Raw genomic sequence first — 25,560 nt, 5'->3', positions numbered from 1 at the left:
CCTCCGTCTGAGTTCTTCTGCTTTCTCCTCCTTCGTCCGAGCTAACATCAGTTGTCTCGACGTTCTTTCTGTTTTTAGTGTTGTTGTTTATGTTCATGCTTAGTCCCACGAGTAGCTAGGGAAATATACGGTCCACTGCGCCAGTGCCCTGCTTTAGCGCAGCAAGGACTTCATTACTGTGGGGTGCATCCTGGTGCCCCACAGGCTACCGTTTGCGACTGACACATTTTCGACCCGCCAGCCTTCCACCTCATCAGCACGGTCTTTCGCATAGAGGCGTTTTCACGCCCCCATGAGCGGCACACTTTGGGTAATCTTGGGTCGTTGTATCCAATAGGTTCCGTTAGAAAAGTCCGAGTTCGTTGCGTATGTCTTCATCCGTAGGGGGGTTTCGTTGATTCCGTTTGCATAGTCCATTTCCGTAGCATGTGTCTTAATAAGAGGGGTTTCTATCAGTTCCGTTTGCATAATCCATTTCCGTTGCATATGTTATCGTTGGAAGAGGGGATGATTCCGATTTGTTCCGGGTGCATAATCCGAGTTCGTTGCGTAGGTCAGGGGGGAGTTTTGCTGCATTTAGTCGCCTCTTACGACATGGGTCAGCGACCCCGGGGTAGTATTCTAATGCCGCTACCCCACAGCCAAAAGTAGCCAAATTTGTCTCCCGGTCAAAGTGCTTATCTTAGCTGTTTCCTCGTAAAACCCCGACGGATGTTCTACTTGAAATTCCACAACGTTTGATTCAATATGTGAATCTTTTCCTCTGTAAAGTGGTCTACCACCATCACTGCTGTACGTGTCAAGCCTGAACTTGTAACACATTTTCACCTTGGTTGAGTAGTTAAGGTTACTCGGTCCTTTGCAACGTGGAGTTAGGTATAAGATTCGATATGGATAGCGATAGAGGAACTAAGAAGTGAAAATATTTGTTACTTTAGTAGCTTTGTATTTCCAATATTCTCCTTTTATCAAATGCAAAGAGTTTCTAACATTCGGAGCTAGATCTCAAATTCAAATTCTTCGCTTTCAGAATACAAATTTTATCAATTGAAGATCAACCAACTAACTAACGCATACACCTACGTCCCACATATGAACGTCGTCCTTGTTCAGTGTCCAACTAGGATAAAGGCCAGGACAAGTCAAGGGAAATAAAATTTCATTCTCACCAACCAAGATTAGCTGGGCCTCGGTTTTCTATTTTCGTCCCACGTGATGATAAGGTCAACTTTTCCGGTCATTTCATTCCAGTCTAGGTCCTCCATGTGTTGTGCAGAACAACTGCCATGCCATGGTCCTGGTCACGAACTGGCCATTTCCCGGGGAGTTCATCTAATAAATCAATTATCATCTTAGATGAGGATTTGCTACACATTTGGCACTTCCTTTGGTCCTCTTTTGGAGTCTCATACTGGACGAAGTTGGAAGTTTCTATTCATTTGTCTGCTTCTGCTGGATCTTGGTCTCGTCTCAGAACCAAATTTAGAAGTCGTTTGCGTGTTTGGATCGAAAATAACCTCTCGAGTCATTACTGCGTGCCCGGAATAGTCAAACGTTAAACGTGGCGGGACCCGGGAAATAATTTTTTTTTTCTTTTTTGCTGGCTTCTGCTGCTTGCTCTCCAACAACGTTTTCGCTTAAGTTTCGTTTTATTCTTCTTGTCGGGTTTCAAGAGGTGTGTATACTACTCAACGCCCAAGGGCTTTCTCCAGAAGATTATTTTCCGATTCAAAAGTTCCCCAGAACAGAACAAGAAAAAAAACTGCCAAATTTTCTCAGATCTCATTGACGTCATCGGCCACACCGGCATCTCACATTCGCCATCGGATTCTAGCCGGCTCTAGCTTGTCCCGAAAAGTTGATCTTGACAGCAAAATTTCCATTCGAAAGGAGTTGCTGAAACACAAATCTATTCGATGTCAAACATCTAAATACCCCGAAGATAAACTTTTGCCCCCGTCTTGCTGCAATCAAAGAATTTTCAGAAATTTATAAACGGAAAAATTATAGGAAAAGTTCTCGACATTTGCCCGGCACAGTGAGCAGCACACTGATTCATCAACAGGAGATGTAAATTTCCCGCCTTCACATTTGACTAACCAGCCAAAAGAATGAGCTAGAAACAAACTCTTACGTTTCCATAAACCTCTTTTCTCGCCATTCGAGACATGCCCCAACACCCTCAAAGCTTCCTCCAGCAGGACCCGCTAAACCGAGAAGAAGTATGACGTGCCGGAAAACTGCTAATCAGCGGTATTACCACGTCAAATTTTGGTTGTTTTTGTGGATCGACCGCCTTCCGCCATACCGACCATCCAAATTCTTCCTCCCAATTGAGTGGGATTTCCCAGACCGGAAAGAGCGCAGATGAAAACAGCAACACACTGCAGAAAGCTATGAAAATATTGGGTTCTTAACTAACTACTGGTAGTTGGTGTTATATTTTGGTTTTCAATTTTTGAGACAACTTTTCAAACAGTGTTGGTTGCGTTTCTTGAAATTTATATCTACAAAGTGAAATAAAGGGTCTGGCTATTCTATTAGGAATAGAGATTTTAATAAAAACATTCAAAATTAAGTAATATCTGATCAAAAAGTTTTTTTTTGTTTCGATTATAGTCGTTTTACCCTCTTAATGTTTCTCGCGACTTATATCAACGATGCAATTGGCGGACAGTGTTCGAAAAACTTCTCCAGTACTACTGTAATCGATGTTTACACTTGGGCTCGAACTCACGGACATCGGCTCAGGAAGCTGTCGTGATTTTACGAATTTCAATTCAGAGATTCACTTAAACACGTCTGTCGCTCACAAGAATAGATCAATGACTCACTTTGATTTGTTTGTTTGCCTAGTGTTGCCAAAATAGTAAACGTTGCCAATGAAATTTATTTTATTTTATTTATCTTCAGTGTTGCCGAATACAACAATTAATTTAATTTATTTTTTATTAAATTTGATTTCTTTTCTTCATATCCTTCATCTCATCCCTACAGAAGCCACTGATCAATTATTAAAGGTCGTCAGCCCTCGATTAACTGTCGGTCATTTTCATATTCTCAAATGAAATTGCTTTTAAATAAGTGTATGAATAGAAGAATTACTCATCCGCAGGGCCAGATCGGAAGCCCGGGGTAATTTTTCTCGGTGGTCCTCAATAATTCGGTTTTTTTTTTCAAATGCTATCCCAGATAATGGAAAACATTTTAAACGTGTAAAATGAAGTGGAGGTGGGTTCAGTATACTGTCTTCAAGTAGCCATGTAATCTACGTAGAAGATAGTTTCTAGTATCTTCAAATAAAAATTGTTTATTAATCAGAGTTTGAAAATTTCTTAAAAATGAAAGCCCTGATTTAAGCAGCAAAATGCAAAATTTAATCCTAATTTTATAATACTGATGTTCATGTCATTATTGATCGTCTGGTTTGTGCTTCATAGAGGAATATTAGCCTAATGAGAGTTGGGAAGCATAATGAAGATTTGAAACAAAGAATACAAAACTCAGAAAAAAAAACAAAATGCCCTCCAAGCCAAAGAGGTAAAATTACAACAATGATCGATTTAAAAAAATCAGAATAGAGATTAAATGTTTGAAACACAGAATCCATTATCATTGACAAAAGTCTGATAAAAAATTCAAATGAGTTTAGTACCTTAAACAATGATTCTAAGTTCTCAAACATCAGAAAAACCATGAGACTGAACATCAGTAACTGAAGAAACAACACAAGACTTGAAAATCTCAATGAATTGAATCTGGAAAAAAAAGATTAAAACATAGAAATATTCATATAAACATAGAAATAATTCATATAAACTAATATAATTATATAATTAAAACATAGAAATATTCATATAAATAGAACCACTCAATGATATTAGCAACTCAACTATGAGATCGTTTTAATAAAAATTTGAGAATGATTATTTGGAAAATGATATGCTGAATTCAGGAGATGATAAAATTTCGGTCAAATCAGTTGAAGATGTTTCAATACAAATTTCAAGTCTTACCCAGTAATTAGGATGGAAATAAAATAAAGAAACTCTGTACTGTCGATTGGTTCAATTTAAGCAACTACAGTTTTTTTTAGATTTTATTTTCAAACATAGGGAGGGAAAAGGGTGCAGAATTCATAAACCAACGGAAATTTCAATAGTAGAGGAGAACTTGGAGGGGTACTTGATCCTCTTTTCTTATTTTATTTAAATCTTTTTGGGAAAACTTTAGCAACTCACCGCATTATCTGATAGCAGGAGAAAAGTTTTTATTCATATTTCATTTGGTATAACTTAAAAATTTGTCAATCAAATGGAGCCATATGTGGCATGTGACATTATTTAGATTCAAACAATGTTCTTCTGTTTTCTTTTTGAGTCAACTTATAACATTAATCAATGTTTTTATGATAGTTCGTAAGCCTTTCCACTATGGAAGAGGGAGAGCATGGAGAATCCATAAAAATGAAACAGATATTTTCGCATAATGAAAGAACTTACGAAACTTACAAAAACACAAACAAAGCATCAGATCTAAAAAATACCAATTTATAAATCAACTTTCACTAAATAAGATGAAATCATCTTTGATTGGAAATTATTATACCTAATATAATTAAAACTATTTTTCAAAATTAATTCATTTTAAAAAGAATAAATAAAATCGATGATAGCAAAAAACCTTATTTTAATTATGTATAGAATAAAAGTTATTAAAATTTTATTGGTGTTAGAAAATGGAGACGGTAAAAAAAGATTGCGTTTTGACCATCCCGATTGAAAAAACTAAATATCAATTTATCAGCAAAGATTGAGTTGATTTAAAGAATCATTTAAAATAAATAAGTTGCATTGTGATATTACTAAACTTTTTTAGTATTTCTGAATTATAGTTTTTGAAGACCAAACCAAAAACTCTCAGTGGGACTCATAAAAATCGAATTATATTCAGGGTTATCTGGTTCAAATGAATTTTGAAATCATAATTCTTTGTTGAATAAAAGTGAATGTTTGAACCATTATTGATGTTTAACTTCAAACCCTAGCTTTTAGATATATTTTCATAAATCCTAATTCAAATAATTACCGATGTAAGAAGTTAATTTTACAAGAACCTCCCCCACTTGCAAGACAATTCAACTTAATCGAAACATTTGCATACCTCCAAACATTGAAACGATTTTCTCACAAAACTGTTCGTTTTTGGGTATCCGATAATTTCCACCCCAGCCAGGAGCCGAATCTTACACGCGAAATGGATAGCGCTCGCTTTGAACTTTAACTGAAAGAAGGCGTGTTGATTAGCATACCAAATTTTGTGGGGCACACTCCCCTCGGGGCCCCAAAAATTGAGCGAGCAACGCCCTAGCCATCTCTCGGTGACCCCCACGCAGCCCCACGGCAGAAGAACATTTTTGCGACCGCCCACCAGCTTCGTTAGTTGGAGCCACCCTCCAACTTCATCATCTCCATCACAAGAGAACACCGAAAATCAGAAAACAAACCACCAAACCAACATTTTCAAGGGGAAGGGCGAAGAACCGTGGTTCTGATTTGGCGTAAAGAATGGGAAAATGTTTAATTCATGCTTTCTGCCGCATGCCTTTCACCAATGGGGCATTAAATAAGCCGTCAACGGCAGCCAAAATAGCATCAAGAGCAACATCGGGGAGCAGCTACAATACAAAATATCAACTACCAATCCAAACTCGGAAACCCAGGGAAGAGGGAAATAATTAATTGGATTGAGGTGGGAGGTTTTCGGATGGCGGATTGGATTGGAAGATGGCTCAACTTGTATCTTGTTTTGGGGAAAATTGATTAATCAAAAGTGAAAGCCCAAATCCGTTTGGCCCTAAGTGAGGAGCATGAATTTTTAATTGACAAGTGTAACGGCGATGTCTTAAAGATATGAGATGCGAAAGGCTATAAACAGATTAACCAATAAGGGAGCTTACATCCGAATTTTTACAGCATAACGCAAGGATTAATAAGAACAGTAACTTGATTTGCAGCCTCTGTTCCCAACATTTCGACGTTTCACAATGGAAAAATTAAATTTTCTCTAACAGTAATAATCTGTTTTTTTTAATCAGATGAATTAATCATAACAAGCGCCCACAAATTTATAAAATAACTTCAAGATACATGAATTTTGTCAAATAGGTACGTTAATAAGGTCTGACCATCCGAGTAAATTTTTTTTTCTAAAAACATTGAAAAAAAAATGAAATGAAAGATTTCACGCAGGTTTCAGTGGTGGAATAGATGATCATTAATCTGATTTTTAAGTGAAGTCACTGCAATATAAGGTTGCCAGAATTTTTTCAGAACGTGTAAAAATTGTGAAAATTGTATACAAATTTAAAAATTTAAGAAACTGTCAAAATTTTCAAAATTGTTAAAATTGTCAAAATTGTCAAAAGTGACAAAATTGACAAAATTGTCAAAATTGTCAAAATTGTCAAAATTGTCAAAATTGTCAAAATTGTCAAAATTGTCAAAATTGTCAAAATTGTCAAAATTGTCAAAATTGTCAAAATGGTCAAAATGGTCAAAATTGTCAAAATTGTCATAATTATCAAAATTTTCAAAATTGTCAATATTGTCATAATTGTCAAAATTTTCAAAATTGTCAAAATTGTCAAAAATGTCAAAATTGTCAAAATTGTCAAAATTGTCAAAATTGTCAAAATTGTCAAAATTGTCAAAATTGTCAAAATTGTCAAAATTGTCAAAATTGTCAAAATTGTCAAAATTGTCAAAATTGTCAAAATTGTCAAAATTGTCAAAATTGTCAAAATTGTCAAAATTGTCAAAATTGTCAAAATTGTCAAAATTGTCAAAATTGTCAAAATTGTCAAAATTGTCAAAATTGTCAAAATTGTCAAAATTGTCAAAATTGTCAAAATTGTCAAAATTGTCAAAATTGTCAAAATTGTCAAAATTGTCAAAATTGTCAAAATTGTCAAAATTGTCAAAATTGTCAAAATTGTCAAAATTGTCAAAATTGTCAAAATTGTCAAAATTGTCAAAATTGTCAAAATTGTCAAAATTGTCAAAATTGTCGAAATTGTCAAAATTGCCAAAATTGTCAAAATTTTCATAAAATCCAGCTTTGTTGATTTATTGATTCTGAGATATTTGGGTAAGAGTGAATCTTATTTTTTATTGAATTTCGATCTCTTATTTTGTTCAGGTTTCTCCAATCGGAAAAGGTGTGCTGATTACTGGCTGCGAATCCCCGTTGGCGCGTTTCCTGGCGAAAAAGCTGGACGATCTTGGCTTTACCGTGTTTGCTGCCTTCAAGAATCTTGAGGAAAGCGACGACGCCGCCCCCTTGAAGGCCTCATCATCGGGCCGTTTGAATGCCATCCAGCTGGACGTGACGTCCGAGGTTCAGGTGAGTCCATCTAGGTAACAACCAACAAATGATGACGATGGCAAAAAATCCTTGGAAAACTTACTAATTAACCAAAAAAACGAGCAAAACACGAAATGGAACTTTCATTTCGCCAGTTAGTTGTTGTAGAACTCTCTGCTCCTGTTGTTAGTGGCCATTTGGGCTACGGGCTTCGTGATATAATTATTAGTGCGCCGAAACTTTGGTGAGAACTGACTGGTGCTTCGGCTAGAAAGTTTTGTTTTGTGTGCATTCAGCTTTTACTTTTTGAACTTTTTTTCCGCGTAACTTTTGCAACAAGCAACAATTGGGTAATAATCTGCTGTGGGGGAAAGGGTCTCTCTATTGAATTGAAAGAGGAAAAGTAAAAAAAATAAGGAAAAGTCCCACGTAGCCTTGGAAGTCCTGCACATCGCTTTGGTGCCAAAGTTTGCACACAGTTCTTTGCACAATGAAGGGCCAGCAACCATTCTGTTACTGCTGTGCAACTAGTGTAAGTACAATAGAAATTGCAGGTTTTCTAGCGGGTAAAGTTTGCAAAAATGCATCCCTTGAAGCACGTTATTACGTTTGAACGAACCGTAGTGAAATTTTTATGGAACCCAAAGTTCTGTGCTCTAGTGCACCCAGAAGATGCAAAACAGCAAAGTTTGAAAAGGAATTGTTAACAGGTGAAACGGAAAGAAATTGCAAACGGCTGAAAGTCGTTAGGCAGAAACGGCCGTTGATCATTCGGCCGATAGACGATAGGCCGAACGGGTCAACAAGCCAAAGAGGCCACTTGGCTGAATCCAGCCCAAGACTGTTTGGCCGAATGGTCGCTAGGCCGGATAATCGTTAGGTCGCATGCATGCTAGACCGAATAGATGTTAAGCCTAATAGCTAATAGATCGAATGTTCGTAAGTGTAAAGGGGGGTCAGTCGAACGAGCTAGCGACCATTCTGCCAAGAGACCATTCAACGAATAGTCCAAAGCAACCGTACTTGGCGACCACTGACGAGTGAATACAAATTTTAATGTTATGTGCAGTGATGCCACATTTCTATCGGTATTTTAAAACCCAAAAAAATCTTTTATCGGTATGTAAATCCTAAAAATCGGTATGAAAATCGGTATTTTAGGTGGATATTCAAAAATGCTTACATTTTCAACTTCCTAACGTATTTTTCTTTAAATAGAAGCTTGCAATAAACAGCAAGTCCAAGAACTCTTATGAATGTTCATTTTTAGTTCAAAACTAGCTAACTAAATGTGTTGTAGCATATATTATAGCATTTTCTCCGTAACTTGGTTCTAGGTAACACTAGTTTACACAAAATGACGGTTTTGAAATTTTAACAGAACTTTATGTTTGTTATGACTTGTACATTTTTTTTAAATTTTAAACTATCTGCTTTTGCTGACGAAAGCAAAAATCACAAATGAAAATTCAGCGGAAAAACCGAAATAACTGTTTCTTTCCATCAGTACTCATAACTGAATGGAAATTTATTTTAAAAGTTACCGTTGGATGATAAAAATAGCAGCATGGCGAGCACCTTCAGGTTACACGTTGGTTAGGCAGGCATATAAATTAAGGAAAAACTTGAGACTGTGACATTTTGCTAAAGTGGGATGTAAATTTGATAAATTCGATAAAGCAATAATAGCACCATAGGTCAAACTAAAGGAAATTTTAATTTAGTAAGCACTTACAAATCCAATGGCTTTTTGACGTTCGAGGTAAATATGGGCCCAAGTTGTTGTTCTTCGTTTTATTGATGGATTCTCGCCAATCTGGCCAATTCAGCTTTTAGTATTAGATATGAGTTCTAGCGATTAGAAAAAGAAATGATTGCAGAAAGTTGAGAGAGTTGTTGCTTCAATTTTTTTATAGCCAATAAAAAAATAATTTTATTTTATGAAAAATCACGCGTTAGTAATATGAATATCCAAGAATTTTATGCGAAAATAAACGAGAGATGTGATTAAAAAACACATAGTTTTACTATAACTGAAACCCATTTTGCCTAGCATGGTCTTTAATTCTGTGATCTCTGCAGTTTAGGTACTATTATGATATAATTTATTTGGCTAACAAGATGCAGAAGGATTGAAAATTATGCCGATGATATACCGTGCATCTGATTGCACTCCAAATCTCGACATACCCCATCTGGCGACGAGTTGAACAAGGATTATGATTATATTCAAACGGTGTATGTATTTCCTTAAAAAGTTAGTATCTCACGAGACAAGACAATAATATTAATAATTAACAAGATAATAATATTAGATAATTTTCAGATAATATTTTGAGCTTTGCTGATAGCCTACTGTTTCAAAAAAGCCTGACATGATTCACACTAGGGGACAAATGCGTTCATCTGGCTACTGCGGAAAAAAAAACTGGGTCACTCTACGGATCAGTTTTCACTAATTGTGTTGTTATCCTAATTATGCTTAACCCTGTCGTCATGCACAAAACAAACAATTTTTTACAGGAACATAACAGATGGTTTCTATCCTTGCAAAAAACATTGTGCCGTTTAATATTTTTTTTTATATTTGTTTTAGTTTTAACATCTTTATTAAAAATAATAAGAATTGTGTCATGTCATGTAAACCACTGTAAAATATTATCTTATTTTATTATAGCATCTTTTGTAGTTTTGAATATGAATAATTTTAATATATATTTCCAGCATAAAATTTGTGTCATTTTTTGGATTTTTTGTTAAGCTTTTCAACAAAGGTTACATCAATCATAAATTATTTGTTTATGCGGGGCACTTTATTGACTCTTTTAGAAGCAATTTACAAACAGGTAAGATTTAATAGTTTATTCACACGATAGCTTCAAAATGGATTTTAACAGTCATAAAAGATTCTTTTACAGATTTTAACATCATAACAGTTCCATATTGATAGCCTTTCCTATCCATATGGGACTGTTTTGAGAGTAAGGCCAGTACAGAAGAAGGTATTGATGAATTAAATAATTACTTTGAATGTAAAAAAAAAGATTCATAAAATATTTAAAGTAAATTGAAACTGTTGTCTTTTTTAGAATATTATTTTAGTTGGTGTTGGTGATATAGTAGTGGTGTAGTTACTCTCTTAAGGCTTTTGTGTAAAATGTGTTTATAACATTTTACCATGATGAATATATATTTATTTTTAACCGATTAAATAAATGAAACTGATTTTTTTTTGATAATATGGTAGTGTCTTCGCGGCTATGTACAAGATACAGATTATTTCCATAATTTTATGACGTCACATTTGCTATATTCCTACACTGCAAAAAATCGACACTTAGAGAGTATGTTTGCTTCACACATACGATTTCCAAAATGTTAGACCCATCGAATTTATATGAATCTAATACACTGCAAAAAAAATCGACACTTAAAGAGTATGTTTGCTTCACACATACGATTTCCAAAATGTTTGACCCATCGAATTTATATGAATCTAATAAAATACAATAGTTCGACACATAAATTTTATATGCAAAAATAAATTGGGGTGACTAAACTAAAATAAGCGTGAGTAGCTAGCCGAAAAATCATCGAACCTGTTCGATGATTATTGAACTGCATGCTTTTATTCAAAATGGCGTGCGTTTTATTTTCTATCGTGGAATGCGGAGGAACGAAACCGGAAAAGAAAATGCCTTGTTCAAACTGCCTCCAGAGGAAGATCATCCCGCATGGAGCAGTATTATACAATGACTATTCTCATTATCTTCTTCCCGAGACACACAAAAGATTACTTCTAAAGTTTTGGATTATTAATGTAAGATAAGGCTTATCATTTTTCCATGAAATGGAATCTTTTGGACGCACTTTACGATACAGCAAACGGGTCGTTAAGTAGAGTAACCATTCATTTTTTTTGCTTTTTTCTACTCGCTCTGAGCGAGTTGTATCATACGTGGAATCTTCCCTCAATCATTTTCGCATAAAAAAATAACGATACGACATATCGTGTAGTTTTGATAAAATTATTAGAATTAAATTTATTGAAATGAAAATACGTTTTAAAGTAGTTTATTATAACATATCAAAACAAATCAACAAATACATAACATTTACTAAATATATTGCTTAAGGGGGGGGTAGGGTCTAACGGGTATAAAAAAACACCATTTTCACGATTTTTTTCTAGAGCTATCGTTCAAACAAATGTATTCAAATTTTTTGCATTATACAAAGCATTGTTAAAAGAACATTTAGTAATTTTTTCGTAGAAAAATATTGAAAAATGAGCCGGTGACGGAGCATTTTCGAGGATGCCTTTTAGAAAACAGGATTTGCGGTGGACACTGTATCTCAGCACAGAATCATCTGAAGTCAAAAAATCAGGGCAAAACATTTTTAATAGATGTTTTTCTGGACCCCAACGTTTTTATTTTACTTAAAAATATTTTTATGAAATTTTTGTGGCTGTTTGAAGTAAAAACTACGATTTTTCACTCAAAAATCCGCCAGTTTTCACCTCTAAAATCTCCCCAAAGTAAAAAAATCAAAAAAGAAAAACGTTGGGGTCTGGTATTTTATATGTAGAAAATATGTTCCAAATTTGAAAAGAATCGGATAAGTAGTTTTCAAATGACGATGTCCACGGACTTTAAAAATGTGCTTTCGAGAAAAACGCGTTTGAAGTTTCTGCTCTTGCTTTCTTGCAGTATTAGATTGCAGGAAATAAAGGCCTATAACTTCTACAGTTTTGCTTCAATTGACTTGAAAATTTGACAAAACATTCTTGAAATGTTTTACAATAAGAAAATAAAAAAATCGATTTTTTGAAAGTGTTAGACCCTACCCCCCCCTTAAAAATCCAAATCGCACATCAACTAATTAAGTTCATGACTTTTTAATCGGTGGGTTTTTTGTGCCCGGTATCGATAATGATGAACTTATCTTTATCATCACTTGAGGTATAACAACTCCTAAGTACAGATGAAACTTAGACTGGAATATATTCACAGCGTTGGGTTTGTGCCAGGTACCGTCAACTGGGGCAACATGCAACAATTTTCAACTTCGATGGCTTCTAAAAAACTTGTTTTCACAATTAATCCTACCCCTTATGCATCAAAAGTTTTAAGGGTGCTGGGGTATCAAATTGGCGTAGTTAGAAAAATTATAGGTTTCTTCAGTTTTTTTAAATTTTCTAAAAACATGCGATTTTCACCCTCCTTAGAAAATGGGGTAACTTGCAACAAACTTTGTTTTTAATGAAAAATCTTATGAACACGTACGAAAATTTATAGTTTTTAATATATTAGCGATGCCTAAAAGATCATTACGCATGACAACACCAATTGCAGTAGTTTTTGGGTCTGTTATAACTAATTTTCACATTTTTTTCTGAAAATTAAGATGCTGCATACATTTAGGGGTTAAATAATACTACGAAAAATTCTAAAAGCTGAAATCATTAAAATAAATGTTTGTATGAATGAAATTCCAACTTTAACAAACGCGTGATGCAAAACATTCATATTTCAACACATGGAAACGAGATTTACAAGGTATTTCTTTGATTTGCATTTTGTTGCATATAACCCCAGACCCCTAAAGGAATTTTAAAAATATTTATTTAAAAAAATTGGGTGATTGTTCGAAAAATAATTTTACACCAACAATGTTGGTATAACATGAGGAAACCAGTAAAAAGTTTGTAGGTAATATGATCAAGCCGATCCGTCATACTGGGTAAAGTTTTTTTCGGCATAAAAAAATGTTAAAATTTGTACATTTATTGCTCGATTTTTCAAATTTCACATAAAAATAAAAAACTTAAGAAAACTAGCTTAAGATGTGAGAAATTATGTCATCATCATTTTGTGATCATTAAAAGATAACTTTATTACAATACATTAAACAAAAATCTGATTTAATGTAGTGTTATATAAATGTTGCATCGAACCCCGCTGTTGCATGATGCCCCGTTTGACGGTATTCAACAGATTGTCCTTTCCGGTGAAGGAAGACAAACAACTTGCTACTGGTGGCAAACTTCAATGACAAAAAGCAGCTCTCGTGCAGGTATTTGTCCTCTTATCAATTAAGTGAGGGAGCAAGTTGATAAGCAGGAGGTCTTGCTTATTAGTATGAGCAGTGTGGTTCCATATCCGTTTGTTTTTAGCACCCATACGATTGTTATCTAGAAGGAATTTAAAACGGTAACCAATTTAAATGGTTTTTAAAGCGCTGTTCTAGAATAAAAAATAAATAAATGAAGGGATGGAGAAGAAAAACTGAAATAAGCACTGAATGAATATTCACGGCTGACGCACCGAGCATCGGCGTTTGAAAGGAAATTCATAGATGCCGGATACAAGTTGGATCCGGATTCCGGTGTTAATTCGTTCGAAATTTTCTGTGTAACCTCAAACATTCTTGGTTTTCGCATCAGCGCTGTTCCAGTTTTGGTCTGCATGAAGTGTATCGAACTGGCCAGCGTCTTCCGCTAGCCGTAGAAGGAGCCCTGGATCTTGGGGAATCGTATCCGGGTTCCAATAATAAAAGAAACTGCCAGCTGCTGTGTTTTGCTTTCGGAGCTTCTGCACACGCAAGGTTCACAATTTGCAATGCACCTTGGATGTTAAGTTCTGAAAAAGATATTTCAAACTACTGAAAATAATCAATTTATAATAAAATTGCTAAACACTTACATTCAAGCTGATATATTATTAAAAACGGAAGTTTCCACATTTTGGAAAAACCAAAACCCACGCGTTTTTTCGTTTGCTTTGGGCACAGTGAAGACACACGACACGATACTGAGTTAATTTTTAGAATTATTACTCGTATCATTCAAGAATATTTTTTTATCATTTTAGCAAAGACGCTTATAAAATGGAAAAGTATCTTAAAAATGAGAAGATTTTAGAACGATTACACGAATAGTTACTATACATGTAATCAGAATAGAATAATATCAAAGATTCAGTGTACGATATTTGATTATGTGGGATACACAAAGACCACCCGCATAGTAAAATATGATAGGGCGAATCTTCAGTATTATTCCTTTCTGATTATACTAATCTTACCGTTTCACCTTGCGTCTTGGCTCAATGTGCTTTTGCTTAAACGGATAAAATATCATTCTTGAAAGATACTTCGTAAAACTGATTATTTTTGCAACGCGATTTAATGATACAAAATTATATCTGAAAGATCAGACTAATCATCTCGGAAACATAGTGAGCATTTTTGCAACACGCCTCTTATTTTCTGCTGTCATGTCAACACACAATTTCTACAAAAAATTATTTTTTTGGTTAAAAGATATTTTTGGATCCAGAATCGGGAAAAAGGTAAATATATCAATCTCCCCAAAACTACGCGGAAGCTTCGAGGGATGACGACAACGCATGTGATGAAGGTAAGTGAAAATCTTATTGTAAAATCTTATTGTAAAGGGGAAATGTTAAATTATTAATGTCATTCTAGGGCACCAATAGCTTCGAAGAAAGAATTCGACTCGGAGTGGTGTTCCGGAAAGCTGCAAAGTCAAGAACCAGGACAAGCACAGCAGGAAACAACATCCAGAAAGTGCAAGGCTTCAACATGAACATCAAAATCTGCATTCGTGAAAAAAAAAATCGGAAACGATAGAAGTGTTCTTAGGAACACCCGGAAGGTGTTTTCCGGAACATTCCTATAAGGTCCGAAAAACATGATAAATTACGAATGAAACTGTATGTATTTACTGTAAAAAGTTTCGAATAAAATAAATTTGATTAATTAAACTTTTGTTTTTAGTTTCCGGGAATTGAATTTGAATAATATAGAATAATCAAAACCCCAGTACGGGTTTGAATCTTTCTATTGTTAGTTGAAGATAAGCTGTATCGTCTTTTTTGGATGATTGGATCATTAGATAAAGATAACATGTATGATCCAACTCGCTTGGAGTGAGTAGAAAAAAGCAAAAAAATTGAATGGTTACTCTACTTAACGACCCGTTCCCTGTATCGTAAAGTGCGTCCAAACGATTCCATTTTATGAAAAAATGATAAGCCTTATCTTACATTAATAATCCAAAACTATAGAAGTAATCTTTTGTGTGTCTCGGAAAGAAGATAATGGGAATAGTCATTGTATAATACTGATTTATGCGGGCAGTTCTCAAGATGCTGGTCAACTTGTCGTTGGTTTGCAAAGGAAAAACGATGGACGGTGGAAGTGATCAGCAACACTTTCCTGGAGCTGAAAACCCGGATGTTTAGGATCATATGCCGATTAATGAGGTGCGAGTCCATACATCCTGGCAGGAATTTGGATTTTGTCGCTGGATGAATATTTAGCAATCCAGAATTGATGATTGTCGGTGAAGGACACGATTCCGCTGGTCGATCCGGACAGTAACGACGGTGAAAGAAGAAAATTGTTGCTGTAAGTATACTGAGAATTTACGTTATTTTATTAAAATATATCGATTCATTGTACGTTTTTCCAGAATCTGTTCAGAAAACACCGAACCAACTGAATCGCTACAAGATGACCGAACGATGATGTGCAAAATAGTAAAATGTTGTCTAATGGCAGCTACAATGTTATATTGATCCATCCAGAGAATGGGAACGGAACAACATCACTGTGAATATCCTCTAAGGGATCCCAGTATCCAAATGCTCACCAAAGACACAATAGTATCCATATTTTACGAATTCAACTCAGAACACGGCTTGACTTGACCCATAAAGGTAAATAAGTATCATTTATCAGATGTTCTCAAAGTTTGTATGAAAATCGGGAACAAAGTTATCATATTGGATACTTGAAGATTTTTGAACTAGCACGTTCTATTTGAAAGCTCATAATGACTTACATGGTTATTCAGATTAAAAGCATTTTAATAAATTCTCCCGAAATTCTAAATAAAAACTGAATAAATGTTAATCTAATACTGAAACTTCCAAAAAATGATGATTATTTTAAACATCTTTTCTATAAAGGTTGATGAAATACTTCACATATATACGATTTTTCTTTATTTCCATTCGTTTTGTAATGTGCTGCAGTTGATAACACCATATTATTTTTAATAATTACTCCAGATTTCATCATGCAGACTGATCTGATTTACATCACATGGTAGAATTTTACATACATATATATTTTCATATTTCAATCGAAATGACTCTTCAAATAATCTCCATTAAAATTTTTATCAATTTTATTCATTTCACAGCTTCATTTCATCAGTAACATTCGCACAATTCAAATTATTCTTATAAAATTTACAGATTTATTGTAATTTTTTATAATCATTCATTTTCAGCTTAACATCACTTTTGGAAAGGATAACTTTTTTTCATTTTTGGTCTGTTATATTAATATACTATATATCCGCTGTATTTCCTAGCCTCAAAAATAAGTAAATTGCTGCATCTTATCACAAAATCGATTTTTTTTTCGATTACATAATACCATCATATTCCACTATTCTATTTTTTTCCAAAATCAAAGGCATTTTAAATATAAAAGCTTATATCGGCAAGCTGTGCAATTTTCTTTTTTTTTTAAACTTGTTGTTTATTCTTTAGCTTAATTATTTTATCTTATCCATCATTGATTTACAGTTCTTTTCAGATCTTGTTCGCTTGGATTTTTAATTTCCAGCTTGTTTTTATTCTATTATTTAACAGATTATAATGTATCATCTATAAGTTGATTTTGAAATTTTACATCATTTTTAACCATGTATGCGTGAGTTATATTTTCAGATTGTTAGAAGCATCGTTAGAAGAATCGTATTATTTTAATTTCATTGTAATATTATATACATTGCATTTTAATACATTATATTTAACTATATTATATAGTATTATGTTATATAAATGTATATTTAATTTATCTAAATTGGCTTGGGGCATCAGGGTATCTTCGTTCTACAAAAGGAGCAGGTAGCAGTATGTGCTTGTTACCCGTTTCGAATACTGGATGTTTCTCAATTTATGTCAAGGGAATTTGTCATGGTTAAGAAAAAGATAGTATTTGATTACTTTTTGTAAAATAAGGACGCACTCTTTTTTCGGAAGCCTTGGGGGCGGGATTTTAAAGCTTCTCGAGACTTTTTCCCCTTATAACCCTGGATACCGTGAGTGCCTCTGCTTACGATTCCATTCCTATAGAAGTCTCTTTGAGGGGTTGTGACTGTGTTGCATGGTAGCCAAGATGGACGCGTGGGTTATTTTCTTGACCATAACTGGGGCGCTGCCGCAAACCCAAGGTGGATACATACATACATACATACATACATACATACATACATACATACATACATTCGATCTAACATACTTTCAACCGGACAGTTTCCGTGGCCACTCGACCTGATAGCCTGTTCGGCCTAGCCTAACGACCATTTGACCTACCTAGACAACCAGAAGTCGTATTTTATTTATCAGATTATAACGTATAGAATGATATATAAACTGATTTCCGTATATCTGCACTTAAAGGGTGATACGGTCAAAATTTGGTCAAGGGAAAACGCGTGTAAATCGGTGAAATCGTTTATTTTAAAAATCAAATTAAATTTCTTTTTCAAGTTTAATTAGTATAAAATTCAGGGCTTCCGCTTTTCCAAATCCGAATTGCCGGGCCTTACGCTTAACTCCTGCCATCAGATTTTGTACAGCCACCTTGTCCACCTTCTTCGCCGCAGATAGCCAGTTTGCCTTGAACTGCTGCTCGTCCTTAGCAGTATATTTGGTCTTCTTTAGGTTCCGCTTGACAACAGCCGAGTATTTCTCAATTGGGTGGAGCTCTGACGTGTTGGGAGAGTTCTTGTCCTTGGGAACCACCTGCACGTTGTTGGCGGCGCACCACTCCATGGCCTTTTTACCGTAATGGCAAGATGCCAAATCCGGCCAAAACAGTACGGAACAACCGTGTTTCTTCAGGAAAGGCAGCAGACGTTTATTCAAACACTCTTTCACGTAAATTTCTTGGTTGACAGTCCCGGAAGCTATGAAAATGCTGCTTCTCAAGCCACAGGTACAGATGGCTTACCAAACCAGATATTTCTCCGCGAACTTTGACAGTTTCATGTGCTTGAAAATATCTGCTACCTTTCCCCTTCCTTTTGCCGTATAAAACTCCTGTCCCGGAAGCTGCTTGTAGTCGGCTTTGACGTAGGTTTCGTCGTCCATTACCACGCAGTCAAACTTCGTCAGTGTCGTCGTGTACAGCCTCCGGGATCGCGCTTTGGTCGTCGTATTTTGTTTATCATCGCGATTTGGAGTCACTACGTTCTTGTAAGTCGATAGTCCGGCTCGTTTTTTGGCTCGATGCACGGTTGAAGACGATACACCCAGCTTATTTGCGGCATCTCGGAGAGAGAGAGAGAGAGAGAGAGAGAGAGAGAGAGAGAGAGAGAGAGAGAGAGAGAGAGAGAGAGGGGTTAGGGTTTCGCTTGAAACTATCGGCAACTCTCTTTGTCGTCTCAGCGGCTTCCGGTTTTCGATTTCTCCCCGATCCAGACTTCCTGGCTGTCGACAAACTTTCCCCAAACACTTTAATTACATTTTTAACGATTGATTTGGCAACTTTTAGCGATTTTGCCAGCCTTCCGTGCTAGTTGCTCGGATTTTCGCGATGCGTGAGCCAAATTTTGATACGCTGCTCTTCTTCCTTGGACGGCATTTTGACAACTGAAGAGTGAATTCCAAAATCAAAATAGGAGAAACATTCTACACACAAACACCTTCAAAATGAGGGGTGTTCAGGTTATTTAAATGCAAAAAGAAATACGTCAAGTTGATATTGACCTAATTTTGACGGTATCACCCTTCAAACATTAGAAATTAGGGTCGGCTAAGAAAATTTACGATTTTTTGAAATACTTTGTAGGCTAGTATAATCATTACTTTCTCCTCAAATAACATGTATAAAATGTGTGTGACTATTTTTTCAAATGCGACTCGCATTCAGCATCCCGAAAGCCAAAAATAGTTTAACCTCCATAGGCGAGTGAACCGTAGATGATACATTTGTCTCAACATACCCAAGGATTACCCCCCACTGCACTGATCCTGCAACATACGAACGAATGGAGGTTATCCAATTTCTGGAAAGATGGAAAGGCATCGACAAATGTGTGGGGGCGGAGGTGTATCTCCCTCCCAATTGAAATCAGATACCGACTTGCATTTCTCAGCGGGGCGGAACAGGTGAACGCCGAAATATGTCCTACAGAACAGAAAGCTGCTGATCTTCGTCGATGGAGGAGTCGCGTGAGAATCATGATAATGGAACCGGAGCTGGCCCGGACCAGGAACGTCATCTTTTGGCTGCCGTCATCGACGTGGCACCTCGCCTGTTGTTAGTTGGTAGGTTGAATGAAATGAAGCTGAAATAACAGGATACCTAATGCTATTTTTGCAACAATACGGGAGCGTCCTTTTGCGAGCTGCATTAGGATGTCATTTGATGAAGCTACACTACATACAAGATGTTGAGGAACAAAAAAAAAACAGAATGGAAGAACGTTTCATACTTGCACGTGAATGAAATGTTTTTTTGCAGCCTTTTTTATTTCGAAGAAACTCCGTGGGCGCATTCGGTTGCAAAATTAAAAAAAAATGCATCCGAAGATGATTGTCTTATAGCAGCTGAAGATGGGAAAAAACTACAGGTGGGTGAATGTCACAGTGTCATTCTATCAAAGGGCATTTTTGAGCCAAAACATAAAACTAAATAGTAGTGGTAGTAAAAGGTTTTGAATTGCTGGAAAATGAGCTGCTGCCAAAGAAAGAAACTTTTCCAAGTGGGAGTTGAAATAGTTTCGGGTAATTTACTCGATTTGAGTGGCTTCACATATTGTGAAAAATTTCTAATAGTTCTAAATTGTCCTAGCTATTTCTTCATCCCATTGATGAGATCGGTTTATTTAAGTTAAAAAAAAATTGTTAATACAAAACACATTAAATCAGCTCTTTATTACGATTTAAATTCAAATATAGAGCAACATTTTCCCGAACTTCGACGGTCAGCCAGCTGAAGTTGCAGAAGACTCTAAGAAATCATTCCATTGCCCGAGAGTAAAATTTTTGACGGGAAACATTTTTTCATCCTCCTCCCCCTCTTGACACTTTTACGGGGGACGAAAAATGCCAGAGGTGGTAAAAGCTTTGCGCTAATGTTATTAGAGACTTGATTTTTTCTTGCTTGTTTGCGTTCATCCTATCTTAACTACGGTCATTTTCAGGCTGGCTGGAGGAGTTTTTTTCACCGTGCTTAGACATTTTGTGTTGGCTGCTTTTTTTTTTGCTCAAAGCTTTTGTTTCATGTTTCATAAATTGGAATGAAAGATTCTTTTTCTGTCTGCATTGATGCGTTGAAAGAAAAAGAAATTTTGATTTAAAATTTATCGGACAAAAATTGTACGATTGAAGTTACGTTGAGAACACCTTAAGCAACTCTCAGCAGCTGTTTGTAAATTATTTTTTAATCTCATAACAATGAAGTGAAAAGGAAGGTTGACTATTTAGTGAGAAGGAAAATATTTTCTTCAGGGTCGGACTAAAAAAAACGGTTTTTTTCCCTTCCTTCACTGCAAGCACTAATTTGGTTTACGAGCTAATAAGCTGTTGGGTCGAAATATCATCCCCGAAGTTAACGGTTTTTAAGGTCGCTTCAAGAGCAAAAGTGCTTTTTGAGAACTTGTTGTTTTTGCTTGGAATGGTTCGAAAGCTGATAAATTAAATTTTCGTATTAGTGAAGAGGGTCGAACTTAATTAATACTTAAACACGTTTATGAGGATTTACTTAGTTATTTCATAACCATAATCTTCTCAAAAGAAGTTTTTAAGAAAAGTAGATGCTTAAAAAAATCAAGTTGTCAAAATTGTCAAAATGGTCGAAATTGTCAAAATTGTCAAAATTGTCAAAAATGTCAAAATTGTCAAAATTGTCAAATTGTCAAAATTGTCAAAATTGTCAAAATTGTCAAAATTGTCAAAATTGTCAAAATTGTCAAAATTGTCAAAATTGTCAAAATTGTCAAAATTGTCAAAATTGTCAATATTGTCAAAATTGTCAAAATTGTCAAAATTGTCAAAACTGTCAAAATTGTCAAAATTGTCAAAATTGTAAAAATTGTCAAAATTGTCAAAATTGTCAAATGTGTCAAAATTGTCAAAATTTTCAAAATTTTCCAAATTTTTAAAATTTTCAAAATTGACAAAATTGTCAAAATTGTCAAAATTGTCAAAATTGTCAAAATTGTCAAAATTGTCAAAATTGTCAAAATTGTCAAAATTGTCAAAATTGTCAAAATTGTCAAAATTGTCAAAATTGTCAAAATTGTCAAAATTGTCAAAATTGTCAAAATTGTCAAAATTGTCAAAATTGTCAAAATTGTCAAAATTGTCAAAATTGTTAAAATTGTCAAAATTGTCAAAATTGTCAAAATTGTCAAAATTGTCAAAATTGTCAAAATTGTCAAAATTGTCAAAATTGTCAAAATTGTCAAAATTGTCAAAATTGTCAAAATTCTAAAAATTGTCAAAATTCTCAAAATTCTCAAAATTCTCAAAATTCTCAAAATTCTCAAAATTCTCAAAATTCTCAAAATTCTCAAAATTCTCAAAATTGTCAAAATCGTCAAAATTGTCAAAATTGTCAAAATTGTCAAAATTGTCAAAATTGTCAAAATTGTCAAAATTGTCAAAATTGTCCAAATTGTCAAAATTTTCAAAATTGTCAAAATTTTCAAAATTGGTGAAATTGTCAAAATTGTCAAAATTGTCAAAATTGTCAAAATTGTCAAAATTGTCAAAATTTTCAAAATTGTCAAAATTGTCACAATTGTCAAAATTGTCAAAATTGTTAAAATTTTCAAAATTGTCAAAATTGGCAAAATTGTCAAAATTGTCAAAATTGTCAAAATTGTAAAAAATGTCAAAATTGTCAAAATTGTCAAAATTGTTAAAATTGTCAAAATTGTCAAAATTGCCAAAATTGTCAAAATTGTCAAAATTGTCAAAATTGTCAAAATTGTCAAAATTGTCAAAATTGTCAAAATTGTCAAAATTGTCAAAATTGTCAAAATTTTCAAAATTGTCAAAATTGTCAAAATTGTCAAAATTGTCAAAATTGTCAAAATTGTCAAAATTGTCAAAATTGTCAAAATTGTCAAAATTGTCAAAATTGTCAAAATTGTCAAAATTGTCAAAATTGTCAAAATTGTCAAAATTGTCAAAATTGTCAAAATTGTCAAAATTGTCAAATTTATCAAAATTGTCAAAACTGTCAAAATTGTCAAAATTATCGAGATTGTCAAAATTCAAAATTGTCAAAATTGTCAAAATTGTCAAAATTGTCAAAATTGTCAAAATTGTCAAAATTGTCAAAATTGTCAAAATTGTCAAAATTGTCAAAATTGTCAAAATTGTCAAAATTGTCAAAATTCTAAAAATTGTCAAAATTCTCAAAATTCTCAAAATTCTCAAAATTCTCAAAATTGTCAAAATCGTCAAAATTGTCAAAATTGTCAAAATTGTCAAAATTGTCAAAATTGTCAAAATTGTCAAAATTGTCAAAATTGTCAAAATTGTCAAAATTGTCAAAATTGTCAAAATTGTCCAAATTGTCAAAATTTTCAAAATTGTCAAAATTTTCAAAATTGGTGAAATTGTCAAAATTGTCAAAATTGTCAATATTGTCAAAATTGTCAAAATTTTCAAAATTTTCAAAATTGTCAAAATTGTCAAAATTGTCAAAATTTTAAAAATTGTCAAAATTTTCAAAATTGTCAAAATTGGCAAAATTGTCAAAATTGTCAAAATTGTAAAAAATGTCAAAATTGTCAAAATTGTCAAAATTGTTAAAATTGTCAAAATTGTCAAAATTGCCAAAATTGTCAAAATTGTCAAAATTGCCAAAATTGTCAAAATTGTCAAAATTGTCAAAATTGTCAAAATTGTCAAAATTGTCAAAATTGTCAAAATTGTCAAAATTGTCAAAATTGTCAAAATTGTCAAAATTGTCAAAATTGTCAAAATTGTCAAAATTGTCAAAATTGTCAAAATTGTCAAAATTGTCAAAATTGTCAAAATTGTCAAAATTGTCAAAATTGTCAAAATTGTCAAAATTGTCAAAATTGTCAAAATTGTCAAAATTGTCAAAATTGTCAAAATTGTCAAAATTGTCAAAATTGTCAAAATTGTCAAAATTGTCAAAATTGTCAAAATTGTCAAAATTGTCAAAATTGTCAAAATTGTCAAAATTGTCAAATTTATCAAAATTGTCAAAACTGTCAAAATTGTCAAAATTATCGAGATTGTCAAAATTCAAAATTGTCAAAATTGTCAAAATTGTCAAAATTGTCAAAATTGTCAAAATTGTCAAAATTGTCAAAATTGTCAAAATTGTCAAAATTGTCAAAATTGTCAAAATTGTCAAAATTGTCAAAATTGTCAAAATTGTCAAAATTGTCAAAATTGTCAAAATTGTCAAAATTGACAAAATTGTCAAAATGGCGAGTCTGATACAATTGTTAAAATTATGAAAACTTGTCACTGTCACTTCTATGTCACTGTCATGTCACTGTCATGTCACTGTCATGTCACTGTCATGTCACTGTCATGTTACTGTTTGTCATTATCGTTTTCTATGATTATTTGAAAAAAAACATTTCTGAAATTGAACTGTTTTTTTCATAACAGAGAACTAGCGCTACGTTTCTGTAAATCTTGCATCACTAATTGTTGTTATTTTATGTTTTTCATCGTTCAGAAAAATATTCACCACGTCATTCAGTTGACAGCATTTTTCGCAGAATTGCATAACATTTCTTAAACGAACTTTCCATTTCACTTTCACTAGCTTTCTGTATTTAAAACAAAATGAAACACAACCATTTCCTTTAATCATTGCTTCAATCTCAGCTGATGGAACCACTCAAGAAGGAAACGCTTCTCATCAGAGCGCTTCTTTCTCTAATTTAGTGCGGACCAGTGCGATATACTCACTCTTAGTTAGTGTTCTAAAGCTCTGACGTTCGCTGTTAGTTTATCATCAAAGAGTGTGAACGAGATAATACATTTTTGATCCAGCAGTTATTTGATTATGTTTTCATCAATCGACGACGCCGTTGGACCATCCAATGAGAAGTTCAGGACGCACATGGCTCAAACAACGGCAATGGATTGGAAAGCGTAGCGTAGTAGAAATGGCGGGGAGCGGGTGAAATAAAAAAAAAACGAAAAAATAACTAGCCCCCCATCCGAATGGGTCCTGTTGGCGCCTTGGAACTCCCACGCTCGAGTTCTGGTTCTCGCCGCCAACAACCGATGATAATGGCATCCCAGTTTTACTATTTAGAAGAGCTAGTGCTAGACTAGTGGAGGACATCCAACTAAACCAACTTTGAAGATGCTGCAGAGAAAACGCATATCGAACGTTATTTCTAGGAATGGGGATGTTCTTAGTCGACTTGTTGGCCTGGGGAGCACACGATGGTAGAAATGCGTGGGCGCTCTGCAAGATCCTGCAAGCTTTCCATCGCGTCGGAGCCAGGATTGTGAAATCCTATGCTGATTGGAATGCGTGGGCTCGGCAGAGCATTCGGATGTGAAAATGTTAATATTTTAAGAAATTTTCTATCCAAAGTTGAGGGCTCATGATTTTTCAATGTAAAAAAGACAAAATACATTACTAAAACCAGTGTTTGGAATATAAAAGTCAAATTTTAAATGTTGTCTTTCTCATATGAAATCAGTTTATATTTTTTTTTGACATATTTTTTGAAATATTTCAATATTTTTAAACTGCAACTCAGAGATGGGTCTTGACTCAAACATTCAGACAGCGACGGTAGACAAGGCGAATTTTTTTCGCATGGTCTTCAACATCAATTTTCATCTTATCTAGTTCCTTAAATTTCAACTTACACAGTTGGATTCATTTCTCTTCATTTAATTTTTTTTTTAAATTTTTCTCATACTTCATAAATAAGTTTTTTGTTTTTTTCTTGGTCTTGAGTTTGTTTTCAACAAAGCTATGTTATTTTGTTGTAAAAATAAACAGTGAAAATAGATCGTGCTTATTTTTGTCGAAGTAGTAACGTGTTCATTCTGCGATTTTTTTTTCGAGGACTCAAATGAGGACTGTTTGAGCTACCCGAGCTTCGCAAAATGGAGTTAT

The 25,560-nt window shown here is 34.1% G+C and overlaps 1 protein-coding gene across 7 annotated transcripts in view; it reads left to right on the top strand.

Annotated features, from left to right (window-relative positions):
• Window positions 1-25,560, top strand: part of LOC129744250 (D-beta-hydroxybutyrate dehydrogenase, mitochondrial) — a 307,586-nt gene that overhangs the window by 257,906 nt on the left and 24,120 nt on the right. For all 7 annotated transcript variants that reach the window (XM_055736674.1, XM_055736681.1, XM_055736677.1 and 4 more), the window contains exon 4: window positions 7,201-7,404. In XM_055736674.1, coding sequence (XP_055592649.1) covers window positions 7,201-7,404 — 204 coding nt within the window. The remainder of the gene's footprint in view (window positions 1-7,200; window positions 7,405-25,560) is intronic.

This window comes from Uranotaenia lowii, chromosome 2, assembly GCF_029784155.1.
Source record: "Uranotaenia lowii strain MFRU-FL chromosome 2, ASM2978415v1, whole genome shotgun sequence".
NCBI lineage: Eukaryota > Metazoa > Arthropoda > Insecta > Diptera > Culicidae > Uranotaenia > Uranotaenia lowii.
This window is presented reverse-complemented; position numbering and strand designations above follow the sequence as displayed.